Here is a 16,888-nt window from a genome sequence, read left to right on the forward strand (position 1 = left end):
GATAATTCCAAGTGTTGATAATGCTAGCTCTTTTTTGTGTGTGTGAAATGCAAACTAAAGCAAAGTGGAATCAAGTTCCAAGAAGTACACGAGCAATATTGTAAAGGATACAGTTTTCATCTCCTTTTCTGTTTTTAGGAGGTCCAGGCATATTCAGGAGAACTAGCTGAGCATGTTGTGATTTATTAAGCACCACTCCATTCAGCTTCACAGCAGTGTGCATTCTTCTCACATTCGACTGATTCCTAGCACACAAATATTTTTAGGTACTGACACAATACTCACATAACTGAATTAACAAATTCACATGTATCTTATACATCTGAATTTTTAATTTTATCTAAAATGCATTTAAACTTCAGGGATATTTTTATTTTAGCATCTGCCTTCTGTGACTTATTTTCTCTTCAGAAGAAAAAAAGTTTCCTTGTTGGAAGTTCCTGAGGAAGTCATGCTGTTATTTATGTAACAAAATTAGCCAGAACTGGAAATGAGTCACATGAACCAGTGCAACAGAAATACCCAGTTATCAAAGACATCCACTGTCCTAAAGCAGATCCTTTACGGTTGAAGCAGTTGCTCCAAAAGGGAACTTTGGAAACATGGTGACAGCAGATCTCAAGAGCAGAACTGACAGGCTGACACAAAATGCATCACCATATCCCATGCAATTTCCTTAGCACTTCTACTGCAAGACTGCTGGTTAAAGCATAACCCTGCTCCACTCTGCAGTACCCACAGACTGTCTTAGGTCAGGGAGTGGACTGGCAAGTTAGTAGCAGCAGGACATGAGACATCCTCTGAATTGCCTGACCAAGTCCAATTCCAGTAACAGCAGTCAAAAATGTAGCAGAAATGCTCCAGCATTGTTTCAGATCAGGAAACAATAGAAATTATTGATATTACTATTCTATAGTTAAGCCCCATTTTCCTACTAACAGCTGTTCCCTTCACACATTCCCTTCATACAGCACATCTTGAAGTGTGCATTTATCCCTAGTGTTGCAGGTGCAAATATAGAGGAAAAAAGATGAAAAATGGAAGACTGAAAACCAATTCCAGTTCTCCTTAAGAGATACAGTAACATTTCCAAAGCTAAGTTTATCAGTCTGCCCTGTCATGGGGCCATACGTCCCAAACAAGAACAAACTGTATATAGAACACATATAGAACAACACAATACTTGAAGGTCAGCTTTTCAAAGGCAGAACAGCATCTTGATAAGAACTACGAGGAGAGAGATAGAAGTAATTGAAGAGATGTGTAAGTCCTGAAGTTCTCTTAAAATACAGATAAAATGCAGGGGAAGTGGGAAGAGCATAAATGTGTGGTGGGGCAAACAGGATTTCAGTGCTGAAATAAATGGTCAAATTGTTCACTGTGTACAGTGAGAACTGAGGCTCGCTTAGCTTTCAAACACTGGTTGAACTGAAGTCATACATGGAACACAGTGTAAGCCTCCTAGTTTTCTTAAGCTGCTCAAACTGGCAAATTCACAAAAAGCCAACACTGACCTCTGGAAGAAAACAAAAACCAAAAAGCAGAGCAGTCTTAAGCTGGTTCTACCCAAGTACAAAAAGGGATGCAATGTCCAAAAGTGCAGCAACCATGTGCACTGATAAAGGCAAGCCTTCTCTGTTCTGAAGACAGAATGGTATGCAATCATAAAGGCTACAGTTGAAGCTGGAGTGTCTATACCACCTACAGCAGCACTGTTTCAATGCCTCTACCCACACACAGTGGCTGAAGGGGAAGTACAGGAAACAACTAGAACTTCTGTTGTAGGCACAGGGAGCAGATCTGCTTGCAAGAAGCGTGCCCAGACAGTAATCTCCTGCAGCAGGTAGCTGAGCATCAATAGGCAGTGAGAAGTTCACACATCAGGGAACCTGAGAATGAGTTATGTGTGTCCATGCACAGTCTGCATCAGACCTACAACCACAAACTCCCCCTCAAAAATACACTGAAAGGAACAACGCTCAAAACACAGAAAAATGTAAGCTTGTTATGGCAAGGACCTTTAGGAAGGTGGATGAGACCTTCCCTGCTGCCTGAGATGCCCTTGCAGAACTACTTCACTGCTCCAAAGACTGCTGAGGAAGGACCCATCGTGTCACAGTAGACTCCAGTGTCAATTGAGCCACTTGGTCTGTTCCCAGTACACTGAACAGTGCAAACAAAAGAAGTATTATGGGTGATAGTCATAGGGGTTTCTCCTTCGTGGCAAGCAGAAGCACCCATTTGCCAACCTGATTTAATCTCAGTAGAGGCTTGCAGCATATCAGGGACTCACATTAGGAACATTACCAGGAGATTACCAAGCTTTGAACAGCCCACAGACAACTTATCCACTGATGTTTTATCACGTGGGCATCAATTACTGTCAGGAGCATCCCAGTCATGTCATGAGGGGCTATAGAACCCCTCTGAGCAACTGCAAAATGCTCTTCAAGCACACAGTCTTCTCTTTGATCCTACCAGTCAAAGGAAAAGCCTTTGAAAGGCCTATCTGAATCTGGCAGATCAGCAATGGTTGCAGGACTGGTGTTACAGCCAGGGATTTGGCTTTTTAGACCACAGTTCTCTTTAAGAAACCTGGTTTACTGGGCACTGATGAATTCCTCCTGGCAGAGAAGTGCATCTTTGGTTAGGGGGGCTTGTCAACAAGGTATACTTGGTATTATGATGAGAGTCTACTGCAGATCACCCAACTAGGTGGGAGAGGAAGAAGACAAATTCTATAAGCAACTAGAATACACACACAGTCACAAGTCCTTGTGCATCAGATGCAATGGGTTTATGAAAGGCAAGTCCTGCCTGACTAAACGATCTCCTCCAACAAGAAGGTGATCTGCCTAGAAGGTGAGGAGCAGGATGTGGCTATTAGTGAAAATTTTAGTGAAGCTGTCAGTGACAGCTGACAACTTTATTCTCCTGGATATTAATTTACTCAAGCATATGCAGAAAAGACTATCGTAGCTGGTGAAAGGATTAGAAAGCATGAGGACTGGCTGTGGAAAGCGGGATCGCCAGGTTTAGAGGAAAGGAGGCTGAGGGTAGATGTCACCTGTCTCTACAGTTATCTGGAAGGAAGGTGTCAGTCTCCTTCCTCTGGTGACAGTGACAGAGAGTGAGAAACTGTCTCAAACTGCACCATGGGACATTTAGATTGGACTTTAGGAAAAATTTCCTCATGGTGAGTGTGGTCAAGCATTAGAATGCATTGCCCAGGGAAGTGGTGGATTCCTTCTCCCTGGAAGTATTTGATAGTGGCGCTAATGGGACTCAGTAGGTTTGGTTGACAACTGAACTTGATATCTTGAAAGTAAAGAAACTTTGTTAAAGAAACCCCAACATAAAAGAATCTTTGATACTATGATTCAATTCTTTAATTTTCACCTGCTTGTGTCACACCCAATGTATATCCATACATGGATGGTAGAAAAGCCAGAATTGGCATTCAGTGGAAAGTTAAAGCTCTTTCTGATACAGCTAGCTGGACTATAAGGATGGAATTTGTTACATGAGGGAATATTTTTTCCAGAGTAAGTATATATTCAGTTTTTAGGGGTAGTTAATTAGAAAACTAAATATTACTCTGGTGGAGAAGAGCACTCAAGTCTTGCATTCTTACAGAAACTAAAGTAATTCCTCTGTAACTTACCTTGAAAAGAAAACTGATAATATTTACACACAAAAAAACCCAAGCCATTAACAGGTCATGATGCAAACTGTTTTTCAGTGATAAATGCTAAAGCACAGCATAGAAAACAACATACACAAACTGCAAATCATGGCTTAGGAACATGCAGACAAAGAACAACACCACAAGAGCCAGGGAACAAAGCCTAAATTGCTTAAATGAAAGGAAATTTAGAGACTTACAGATTTCCCCATTCTCTATATGGGAGGGAAGCAAATGCATAAGAAGTTATTTTTATAGTATCAAGAACAATTTAATTCACCAGTAATAATAACTGTACAAGCACATCAAGTTCAAACTGTGATTTATACTCCCAATGATACGTAGTAGTTTCTAAATAAGAGTAGTTGAAGTCTACACTCTGCACAATTCTAAAGAAATAAGAGGAAATCTTTACAGGATCCTATTTTAAAAAAACTAAACACGCAACAACAACAAAACTCCTAAGAATGAGAGAATAATGGAGGCCAGAATAAAACAAAATAAAGGTATTCTAGAAGGTGATGGCCTCATTTTGCAAGGTGTCTGGAATTTACAAAAGATAAACTCTTTGCAAAGAGCATGGAACATTCACAGTTTCGCTTTAAGCATGGGTAGAAAATTGACTAAACCATGCCTAGAACTCCTTTCTTACAGGCCTCAGAAAAGATGCACGCGTGCAACTTGAATCACAAAAAAAAGAAGGAAGTGAACAAGCTGATGTCCTTTCTTTAGTTACGTATGCCTACTATATCAGGCCTGACACAGGAAGTAGCTCGTGTTGAGTGTCTTCTGTTTGAAAAAGACATTAAGGAATATAACAGTTTCACCAGAAAAGATTGAATATATCAAAGCATACATATAGAGCAGTATAAAACTTGTGGCTATACACTTAATTTACAGGATGAAAACCTAATGTCTTTTTCAAGAAAAAACAACCATATAAACTAAATATTTTGAAGAATTCATATCTGCTTCTTTGTACTTGCTGCACCCCCCCAAAAAAATTAAGGCAAATAATATACAATAATTAGGTATTGAGGAAGGAAACAAAACACTTCAATCAAGAAGCTGAAAATCTTAAAAGCCTGATGCATTCGACCTTCATGACATTCTAGTAAATATTTTAGGTGCGTATTAACTGTTCATTAGAAACACTGTTCCCCCACCCAGCCCGTCTCACAAGGATGGCATTTAAGTTCATGGAAAGATCATATGTTCAGTCAATGCCAGATAAACCATGATCTCTTGAAAACAGACTGTGGAGCTCAACACAAACACACCTACAGAAAGCAAACAAGAAAACCCCCACAAAAAAGACAAGCTTCAACCACCACGTGTGTACTTACGGCTTCATGCTGAAAATATCTTTAAAACCTGACACATTTGTGTCTTTGTTTTTATGTTTTTCAGCTACAAACTTCTCTTTAGTCCAGGTCATTTGCACTTTTTCTGGCATGGCAGCAGCCACACTTGCTTTGACAGCTGGAGCTGAGCGTGAGGCCGTGTTTCTGTCATGGATCAACTGAGCCTGGCCACACACAGAAAAAAAATAAGATTGTAGGTTACAGGTTATTAATTCTTGAAATGCAATTTCACTGCAGTGTAGCAAAAGAAGGAAAAAAAGAGTACCTTATTTTGAGAACAAATACGAGACAAACATCAGTGTTTTGACACTGGCACGAAAGGAAATTGCTTGTAGAAGTCCAGTTATTTATCTGTGCAGGTGAACTTCAGGCTGGGATGTGATTTTTACAACATACTGAATAGTCTGAATCCAGTTGGAGGTTAGTCATTAGGACAATGCACTATCAGTTATTTTTAACTTGCTCTGACACTGCTATAAACACTGTAGTTCCCATCAAAAACAGAACAAGTTCACTACCTCAGACTCTTGCAGTTTGAATGAACGGGCATTAGGGGAGCAGTGATTGGTTTTGTGGTGTTTTTCTTGGTTGGAGTTTTATTTTGCTTATTTTTAAAGTTTTAATAGTTTTGAACTCTCCGCAGCCACTTGTCAAATCATGAACTGAGTCCTCCATTCTACTCAAGAGCTTCAAGTGTTCACTTTGGTCCCTCCATACACGTGACAACTCAGGAGAATTGATTTCCTTCAGTCACAACGACATGAATAAAATGAAGGCAAATAAGAGAACTGTTTTCCATCTCTAAATACTGATTCCCCCAGTGGTTCTTGGTTTGTAATTTCAGCTGTTTTTAACAGTCTAAGAGCTCCTAAGTTTTTCCTAAATTATTTCTCTAGTTCCTAGTCTAACCTCGAGGATTCCCAAATCCTAGAGTTCAATTCTGTGGTTCACACATAAACACCACTTATTTGATAGTCTTCATATCTCGCAGAAGACTGACTGATGAGTCAAGTCTACCAATCAGAAGTTACTGTGAATACAGCAGCAATTCTTATAACAGAACAAGTTAACAAATTCATGCAGATTCATGCTGCAGAGCAGTAACCAACGTGCTAAAACTAACAGCTGTGAGGTGAGTTCAATTGTGCTTTAATAGAAGCTAGAGATGGGCCCAAGAAAAAATCTGCACCTATAGCACATGTTCATAAAACTGCATATATAAAAAAGGCACATTTTTCAGTGCTACTCTGTAGCCAAATTAATTATATAGAATAAAGCATTCTTCTCACACTTCAAGAAGAGAAACAAAGGAATACACCACTTCTACAAACTAGGCACTGAAGCTACCCAGATAAGCAACACTTGAAGTGCACACTAAAAGCATTATTTACAGCAGTCCATTTAATTTCAAACTCTCTATGTAGAAAAGTAGTTGTGACTCTTATGGAGTAACAGTTGCATATCAATATGCAAAGAAGCCTTTTCTACTTACAAAAATCCTAATACATCTATACATACTTAGAAAATTCAGCACTTCGGTACAGCAACTATAAAGAAAAAACAATGCTCTGAAAGCATTAAATATTAATCTAACACCCACTATTAACACTTTTAAGAGAAGAAACAAATATTTATGCTTTTAACAAAAACATGCTCTCAGATAACAAATATTTCTTTTATGGAAACTAATAGTGACAAAATAAAGATGTCATTACTGTCACAAACATCATCTAGAGAAAGAAGGTACAGTTAAGAGAGTACTAAAAGTTTATGAAGGACTGCTTTAAGGGCAATGAAAGGAACTTGTTCATTGCTAGTCTGGTTTGCAACAGTGGCACTTCAAGCGTTGCAATGGAAAAACCTACAGAGTGCTACTTCTAGCTACCTCCTCCTTTTCATAATCATTATTCAGCAGTGCCTGTACATCTTGGCCAATGGATTGTGGACTAGAGCAGCTTTTTCTTCTGACAGAACCTCGAGATTCATCAGTGATGCTCTGAATCTGGGACAAAAAGGTTACCAGTGACAAAAAAAGAGCCCAAGAAATAAGATGACTCTATCATTCAAAATAAAAATTGCCTTTTTTTTTATTAACAGCCCTTAGGTTGTTATAAACTTGGTTTGTTTTCACAAGCATGATATTTGTTATACACATTATTTATTGTGGGGTTCTTTTCATAACTAACTGCTAACAGTTTCAAACAGTTTCTACACAGAGATTTTGTAAATCGTGATATTAAATCCTTTTGTCTGTATGAGTACCTCAAGTACACATGCATGAAAGTCTCATCCTTTCTTACATATGATGATTCAGATGAACAGGTTTCATTCACTCAATCAAAACGTGGACAAAACATAAACAGATGAAAAAACTGCTTTTCAGCTCTAAATACTGATTTATTCCCCAACAGTTCACTAACTATAATTTCCCCTCGTTTCTCTCAGTCTTACCTAGCAGCCACAATCTACAGAGCACCAATTACAACAGTTTAATACAATTCAACTCAATACAAAGCGGAGCTGTGATGGATGACTTCTTTTTCACAGCTTCAACATAACTGCTACCTGGCCCAACAGTTAGGACTAGTCACAGAAGGAAGACAACTGCAGTCAAGCAAAGTAGCAACAAAGTGAATCTGCTTCTACAGTTTCTTTCATATTTGCAGAAATATTATCAAACTGAATAAACGTCTGGCACATGGGCCTAAGTCTGCAGATCTTAAGCTCTGTAGGCATTTGTTGTGTTTACACTTAGATAGAAGAAAGCTTGCTCAAAACTAATAAGAATAGAAAAGAGCAAACAAAAGGAAGAAGTGCCCTGTGTTCCAAATCCACAAGAAAACCCAGCCATCACAGGGTCAAGACCAAACAAAGCTCCTTTAAAAACAAGTGAGAAAAAAGGAGAGGGGCAACAGTGATCACTCAGATATAGGAACAGGCCTACGTGAAAAACAGCAAAAGAACACTGTTCAACAAGTTCTCTCTTTGTATAGGTTTAAACCTGGTCTGAAGATGTACAAACACAAAAAGAAGGATAAAATACTAATTTTGTTGGTAACAAGAAACAACAGAACTACATGCACTACTGAAAAAACTGGAACATTACTGCAGTGCTGAGGAAAGGCTGAAGGAACTGGGCTTGTTGAGCTTGGAGAAGAGAAGGCTGTGGGAGACCTCATGGTGGCCTTCCAGTGCTTGGAGGGGGCGTAGAAACAGGAGGGGGAACGGCTGTTTGTGAGGATGGACAGTGATAGGACAAGGGGAATGGTTTTAAACTGAGACAGGGGAGGTTTAGGTTGGATATTAGGAGGAAGTTTTTCCCCCAGAGGTGGTGAGGCACTGGCACAGGTTGCCCAAGGAGGCTGTGGATGCCCCATCCCTGCAGGCATTCAAGGCCAGGCTGGATGTGGCTCTGGGCAGCCTGGTCTGCTGGTTGGTGACCTGCACACAGCAGGGGTTGGAACTGGGTGAGCATGGAGCTCCTTTGCAACCCAGGCCGTTCTATGATTCTATGATACTAAAGAGAAAACTATTTTAGAGACTATCATAAAACTTGAGCGAGGCTCAAGTTTTCCTAATCAGAAACAACAGATGAATTACTTTTTATTATCATTCCTGAATAAAGACTTCACGAGAGAGCAAATAATACTGGTTGTTGAAATTACCAAGATACGAAGGAAGAAACTGAAACTGTAATGGTGATGGTTACATTCAGACAGAAATGAGTAATAAAAACAATGGAGAACAGGGTAGAGGAGAAGGAGAGAACAAAGGATTGAAAGATTTCAGGTGACCACCACTCTGGAATAGTGCAGATTCCAACTAAATCACAGAGCCCAGGAAGTCTTTTGTATCCACTACAAATTTATAAGCTGTAGATTATAGAGCCCTGAAGTATCCTTAGGTTGCCTGTAGTTTTCATAAGGAAATTAAATCCTAGAGCCTGCTGTAGATTGATTAATCACTCAACTTCACTGGAAAATTGTTTGTGCGGTCAGTAATTCAAAGCAAGGAATGAAAAAGATTAAAAATTGTTTACTAAAGAAATACAGGAGAGGTCTTTTTCACTAAAAAGGCATTACATAGGCTCAGTCCAAAAGAGAACCAATAAAGAAAGGACAATTTATGGCCATGTATTAACATAGCATTACAAGGCACCTTTAGGAAATCCTACAAATAGGAAAAGAATAAATAAGGATAAAAATAAAGGAAGTGCACAGACATTACGAATTAGCACACAAAAAAACCCTAAGCTGTAAAATAAGCTACAATTTTTATTGGACAAAAAAAACCTAGTTATTTCATAAATGAGCAGCTTAACACAATAAAGATGTTTTCTTTAGCACAGGACAGAAAACACCACAAATGACAGAAATGCCAAAATATTTAGTAACTTTTATACCACTAAAAAGTGTTAGCAGTGGTTAATAGAATAAATGAATGGATGGCAATCAAAAGAGAAAAAGGATCATATTTTAATACTGGGGAAAACACAATTGCATGAAGCTAGTTACTACAGAATGCAAAACATCACTACAAACTAGCAAGAGCAGGAGAAGAGCAAACATGTAGGATTATAGTTGGTGTTCTGCTAACAAAGACACAAAACTGCTTCTGACAGGTACTTGGCAACACCAGGTATTCACAAGATAGGCCAATAGACACATACAGAAAAAGCATCTAGCTCACCCGACTGGTGAAGGGGGGCTCTCTGACTACACAGCATTCTTAGAAAGCTGCCTAGGTCCAACAGATGCTCTCCCTCCTGTGCCTGGCCCTTACATGAGCACAAGGTGCCTCCACTCTGGTTCTCTCCTGTCACAGGAGCACAGTACAAACAGTCTGCCTGTGCTCCCTGGGCCAGACAAACCCTTTCACCAGGTGCTCAGTCACCAGTTCAAGCCATGACCTAACCGTTTCCCTACAGATACTCAGCCTAATTTTGGCTCCAGGAAGTAAGCTAAACAAAAAAGCTAATTGGTCCAGTTAAATAATCATATCTCATTATTAGCATTATTTATCTCAATCTTGGAAGTGTTCCAGATGTTCTACACACTGCCACTCAAATACCTGCACTAAGCTTAACAACAAGAACTGGAAAACTCTAGAAACTTTTATCCAACTGCAAAAGGAGTTATGTTTAAGATTCTTTTATTCTTGTAAGTGAAACCTGCTGCAGAGAAAGTAAGATAGAATGCAGCTATAAAAGCTGGTTAGAAACAGATTAAAATCTTGGATTAAAAACAACAAAATTATTTTTAGATTTTTCATAGAATATCTTGCCAAGTTAGAAGTTCCTACCTCTCTTTCCCTTTCATTTTTTGATAGCTGCATCTGTTTTAGCATCTGGGATCGCTGTTCCATCATTAGTGTCTTCTCATATGTGAATGCAGAAATATCATTTTCAAACTGCAAAAATGATTGACATAAGAAATATCAGAAGTACTACTTAAAAAAAAAAAAAAAAATCAAAAACATTGAGACACTTGTACCCCACTTATTCTTGCATTCATTGAACCCTGGATTCATGAATGGCTTTAGAGTAATCCCAAGAGTATATTTCATTGATCATTTCTGTTACCTGAAGATTAAGCTTTAAGAATGAAGACAATCTTCTACCATTACCTATTATACAATGCCAACAGCAATGTAATATCAGCCGAATTTGAGATTCACATGACAGACTTTCCACTGTTCTGTTCCAATATACCTACAGAAACAGGTAAGGTAGAAGCTGTTCGTTTAAACTACCTGCACTGCAGACTCCAGAGGATGTTTGCATAATGGTGTCTTTGAAAACAGTCTAGAGCTACAACATAACACACTGTCCTTTCTCCAGTGAGAACTGTTCAAAAAGAAGCACTAATGAAGCAACTTCAGCATATATTCCACCTGGAGTCCAGCTCTGGGGCCCACAAGACAGTAAGCACAACAAGCTGTTGGAGCGGGTCCTGAGGAGGGCCATGAAGATGAGGGCTGAAGCACCTTCCCTATGAGGACAGGATGAGGGAGGTGGGACTCTTTAGCCTAGAGAAGGCTTCAGAGGACCTTATGGCAGCCTTCCAGTACCTGAAGAGGGCCTACAGGAAAGCTGAGGAGGGACTTGTTCCAAGGGCGCGTAGTGACAGGACAAGGGGAAATGGCTTTAAACTGGAAGAGGGTAGATTTAGACTAGATATTAGGAAGAAATTCTTTGCTGTGAGGGTGGTGAGACACTGGAGATGCTGTGGATGCCCCTACCCTGTGTTCAAGGCCAGACTGGATAGGGCTTTGTGCAACCTGGTTAATGGATGTCCTGACCTACAGCAGGGGGATTGGGGCTACATGATCTTAAAGGGCCCTTTCAATCCAAGCCATTCTGTGATTCTCAGATCTAAATCTAAAATATAACCTAGAGCTCTTATTAATGTCACTGACATTTAAAGTATTTCTTATAATTTGGAAGATTCCTGTGCTTAAATATAGGCAAGATAAGAAAGAAATACACTGTGCTTCCTATGTGCTTCCCATCTGCTTTAAATGTAACTAAGGGCGTCTTTTAATGGCACTCAGTCTTTCAAGCTTCCTTCACCTGTGCATGCCACACTTATTTATGTTAAGTGATTCTTATAACAGTCTATATTTGTTTTATGGCATGATAAACATTTTTGAGAGGTACGTGGCTCAAAAAGCTCCTAAGAACACCAGGTCCTGGGAGGAGCAACTCACTCCCACAACCCCTTCACTACACTTCAGATGAGGGCGTAGAAGATATGTTTAGTCTTAGCAATGGAAATGAAATCACACTTCTCCTTATTTGCCAGATGAGTGTGCAGGTTAACAGCTTTACCTCTTTCTTTTTATCAGGTTATAACCAGTGTTTAAAAAAGAAGGAAGGAAGTTATGAAATTCAATTTGTCACAATTTGAACTGTGAATCCATATCTATGTAGTCTTGTTGTTCATTGCCAAAGAGACTGGCAGTGCCACAGAGGCCAGAGATTTTTTATTCTAGAGATATATTTGTACATCAGCTGGAGAAACGTATGTTAGTCACGTCAACAATTACTAGTAATTCAGGCTTTTGCCCTCTTGAATGAACTCTTATCTACAGACCAATCTTCATAAAGTAAGTATTAATGCATATCAAAATTACTCACCTCTAATTGACACACCATTAAACTCACTACCACATCTGGCATTGCAGCATGGTATGATAGCACTGTGTTACAAAGCAACTTCTTTTTCTTGGTGGGACTGAAGTCTTGCATTTCTTGCAGCACTGTATTTGGGCTAACATGCTCAGTTTCCAAGTTTAGTCCTAATTTCAGCTTTATAAAAAAAAATGTAGTAACATACCATTTCAACAACTTCCACTTCAGCATTGAGGCGAAGATGGTACAAGAACATCTGAAGATCTTTCTTCATTTGGATGCTGTTATCATCCATTTGAGCAACCGTGAAGATACGCATCTTACATTTTCTCCAAACCTAGCCAAAAATAGTTTATTTTTATTTGTTCATATTACAACGATTGCAGACTCTGAGCATATTTCATTGGAGAGCTTTATGAAGACCTGCTATAAGAAAATGGAATCCAAGCTGTTTCTTATTGTACTTGCCTTGTGTTGACGAAGAAGAAAAGGCAGCAACATCAACATTCCACCATCATGAACAATCCACCAGATGTCTATGTTTCCTTCAGTAAAACGTTCTTGATTTGTTGGAAACAAGTCGATGTTTTTAGCCACCAATAAAGCTTGCTGAGCTGCAGTTGTTTCTCGTACAGTGTCTGCAGGGGAAAATAAGACATTTGATCAAGAACTTCTAGTTTTCATTCACAATGTTTGTTTTAAATTCAAAAGCTTAAATCCACCTGAGTTTAGTGACTAATCTGCTTAAGAGGAAAAGAGAAATCAATAGTTAAAGAGACTGAGGACTGAGAAAACCCACTCCACATTAAGTCAGAATTCAGGAAGTACTGAATGTCAACTGGATATTCAGCTTCACATCTTTTTTCCCCCGCAAAGGAAATCAGTCATACATCAGTCATATAGTTGTCTTACAATCATGTAAGAGAAAATAAAAAACAAATACCAACAAAATTTTTCCAAGAGAAGTGATTTTCTGTCTGCTTCCAGGACTGTGGCCATGCCATCAAAACTGTATTGTGTTTCATTCCTCCTAGGCCAGCTGACTGAATTAAATGTGATATTCCATCTCTGAAACTAGGAGATACCACAATCTGGCAAAATCCTTTAGTCTTTTCGACTCCCATTAAAGCTTTAACATTCTGTGGAAAAGGAAGATTACACATGAGGAAATACAGTCATCAACACAGATAATAAATACCATGAAGAGTAACAGCAAATATAAGCAAAACTTTAGATACTAACGTACAACCAACAAAATACCACTCTAATTCCCTAGCAGTGAACTGATCCTACAATTGAAGCCTCAAATAACACTACATAAGACATCAGAGGGTTTTCATTTGTTATTAGTCTTTCTCTTCCAAAGAAGATATGAATAAAAACACATTGACAAAGCTTTATTTATTTATTTATAAAGCTAATAAATATTGCTTCTAGTGAAGCCAAAACTTTATTGATTGATAAAAAACCATTTTTATGGGATTGCAGATCCTTTCCTTTGGAATCGGAAGGGTTTGGGAAATGGGATGCCAAAGACTTCAGGAGTCCTTGAGAGCTCTGATACTGAGAGGCTGCTTCTGTATTTATCCGCTCCCAACATGGAAAAAAGAGATGTGCAGACTATCAGAATCACTGGCTGAATAATGACAAAAACTGACTGTATTTAAATCCCACAGCCCTTGATTTCAGTATGGCTCTCCTTCCTTTAAACACTGACATAGACACATAGCCAAACAATTTGTAAACACCATTCAAAACAGTATCAAGGTTGAGCAGGAAACAGTTTTGGCATTACCCACGCTCCCCAACAGCACGACTTTGAAAATCCCATCACTAATGATTTGCATGGAAGTTCAGCAGTTTCCAAAGAAAACACTGAACCAATAAAACTTGGAATTTTGGCAAGCATCAAAATACTCAGGTTTGTTGTTGTTTGTTTTTTAGGGAAATCATTCAGAGGTTCAAAGGAATAGATTTTTGGGTTCACAAAATAACAATCAGCAGATGCAATAGCACTAAAACATTCCTATATTCTTTGAGCTGAAGCAGCCTGTAAAACAGATTGAATCACTAGGTTTGCTCACTGCCTTGGATGTTTTGTCAGAAACGAAGAATGCTGAGAACTATCAATTCTGCTCTGCATTTGACCGGACCATTACCATGCAGTTCACTCTGACCACAGTCTCCTCGAAAAGGTTATCCCTAACTTACCATCTTGTTTCTGTTTTCTTCTCAATGAAGGAGAGCTTAATCCTAACAACTCCTGACCCCTTCATACTCCTCATTTCATAGCTGCAAACTCATAACTGTCTCACTGTGTAAAAGTTCTCATCCAGTTCCCTGTGTGCTGTTCTTTAAGCGTATCTCCATCTCTCCTTCCCCATGACAACTGGAGGCCAGAAGGCCAGACAAAAGAACTGTTGTTTAAAAAGCAAGACAATTATCTGCTCTTAAGTCCTATGCCTGACCACACAAAGACTCCCACTCAAAAAGTGCAATTCCAAGAGAACCCTATAAAACACCAGTAGGGAGACATTTGATTACAGAACGCCTGGTGCAAGCTTAGTGTGTTTCATATGAGAAATTTTGTTCTATGTAGAAAAAAATCTTCAAAGAAATTGAAAGTAAAGCTAACAAATCTGCCTGTCCAAACAGTATTTGTAGGGCTGTATCAGTTTAAATGCTTGGTTTTTCTCATTTCTCTTGAAAAAGAAAAAAAAAAGGTTTTCCACAAGTCTTCTAGAAACACTATTTTCTAGCAGAAAATTTCCAAAAATCAGTAAGCCCTTCAGACACTCTTTGAAATGTCTTCAATTCTATCTTAAAAGCAACAGCTGACTTCGACACCAGCAGGTCTAACTTCTCAGAGAATCATGGGGATTAGGTTTCCCTTAAATTCATTTCCAGCTCTTGGATCTATTTTTGAGATATCAGGTCTGAATAATTCACAGGAATCTTTACATAGAGTTGAAAAATTCTTCAATCGAAACAGCAGACATTTCAACTGCTTCTCATTTCCATTAACCATTCTGAAAGACATAACAGCTAAAGCCTACATGGTATTTTCTAAAAATATTCACTGTGCTCTGTAAAGGAGTAGGAGAGCTGTGCATAGATAAGCAACTGTACATCCATATCATTACCAAAGCATCAACACTGGAACTACTGGGGTATACAAAGTAGTAAACAAGTTGATTGAGATAGAACAGGAATGTACACTTGCTTGGCACTGAAAATCAAAGTTGATCAGTGGATTCTGAAACAGATCTTCAGAATTTCTGTATTAATTTCCAGTTTTCATTCCAGTGACAGATTTAAGATCTTGGAGTTCAGATGTTTTTAGGTTTTTTCCACACAGTTGAAATAATGCCAACGTCTGCATTTCTTAAATGAATAAATCAATTTTCTTATGAAGTGTTTTTTTAGAAATATATCACCCAGATTTTACAAGAATATAAAATAAATTGAGCCCGTCTGGCCCTCAATGCTGAGAAAAATTAAGCAGCATCAGTATTGACTCGTTGGGAAATTTTGAAAGACATTTTGTTACAGTAGAGCAAGCTTTTTAATTTAAATACACAAACAGATCAATCAAAACATTTTTATAAAAGGCTTTTTTTTAAACTGTACCTGAATTCAGAATATCAGATTCGATATTTAAATACTAATAGAATTTACAGAAGGCTTGTAAGCTGACTTTTACACACCTCTTCAGCTTTCTGAGTTTCTACGCATCTATCCAAGTAGGTTCCTTGAAGCACAGATCCCACAATAGTCAGCCCTTTACCAGCTTTCAGCTGAGAAGTGAAAGAAAGCAATCGCGGATGCTTCACCAACTGTTCGCAATCCAAATTTAACAAGACCAAAAGTTGGGGTCTGCAAAAAAAAAAAAATTACATGTGACACATACATACACAGAAGTGGTAAAGAACTGAAAAAATAGAATTAACAGGTAATAAAGTGCAGATTTAGTGCTTAATGCAAAAGTAGTCAACATCAAGTAAGAAAAAAAATCACAATGAGCAGTGGCTGCCACAATTCAGGTGCATGAGTAACCTGAAAAATCCAACCCAAACCAGTAACACCAAGAAAATTGTTGAAGCTGAATTATCACCCCCTGGAGGTTTTCTAGTGCAACCTGCTGCTTGAAGCAGTTAAATACTGAATTGTACTCCAGAGTGTTTAGGTCTTGGTCCCATTGGATTTTGAAAACTTTCATGGCAGAGATTCTACCACCTCTTCCCATTATATCGCTTTCTCTTATTCTCACACCATATAGTGCTGTAAAGGATCTTGCTCCACAACATCTCCTGGGGACTGGATACGTATAGCTATTTACACTAGCTTTTAGGTTCCACTTAAGCCTCCTTCAAGCTGCGTAAGACGAGTTGCCTCAGCCTTTCCTTTCAAGGGATGTGCTCCAGTGCCCCAACCATCCTGTTAGTCCTCTGCTGAACATGTCACAGCTTACTGATGTCTGATTGATGCTGGGGTGCCTAAAATGGGGTGAAATATTCCACATGTACTCTGAAGAGTGCTGAGTAAAGAGGAATATTTACTTATGCCAAGTCATACTGATTGTTTACTGCTCACTGGAAACAACAGATCCTTTTGCATCATTCCCATGCTGTACCACTGCACTAGGAAAAGATGTCCCATGGACATGACTTTGAACTTGTCCTGGATTTTCATGATGTTCACGTTGAC

At 38.7% G+C, this 16,888-nt stretch overlaps 1 protein-coding gene across 3 annotated transcripts in view; it reads right to left on the reverse strand.

Annotated features, from left to right (window-relative positions):
* SLC12A7 (solute carrier family 12 member 7) overlaps positions 1-16,888 on the reverse strand; it is a 67,713-nt gene that overhangs the window by 1,173 nt on the left and 49,652 nt on the right. Inside the window, exons 17-25 of one of the 3 annotated variants that reach the window (XM_048940714.1) lie at positions 15,889-16,057; positions 13,125-13,320; positions 12,650-12,819; positions 12,387-12,518; positions 10,351-10,458; positions 6,935-7,051; positions 5,032-5,213; positions 3,886-3,900; positions 112-245 (exon numbers count right to left, since the gene is read on the reverse strand). In XM_048940714.1, the coding sequence (XP_048796671.1) occupies positions 112-245; positions 3,886-3,900; positions 5,032-5,213; positions 6,935-7,051; positions 10,351-10,458; positions 12,387-12,518; positions 12,650-12,819; positions 13,125-13,320; positions 15,889-16,057 (1,223 nt within the window). The remainder of the gene's footprint in view (positions 1-111; positions 246-3,885; positions 3,901-5,031; positions 5,214-6,934; positions 7,052-10,350; positions 10,459-12,386; positions 12,519-12,649; positions 12,820-13,124; positions 13,321-15,888; positions 16,058-16,888) is intronic. The other 2 variants (XM_048940712.1, XM_048940713.1) reach the window with 2 other exon arrangements.

The sequence above is a fragment of the Lagopus muta genome, chromosome 3 (genome assembly GCF_023343835.1).
Source record: "Lagopus muta isolate bLagMut1 chromosome 3, bLagMut1 primary, whole genome shotgun sequence".
Classification (NCBI taxonomy): Eukaryota; Metazoa; Chordata; class Aves; order Galliformes; family Phasianidae; genus Lagopus; species Lagopus muta.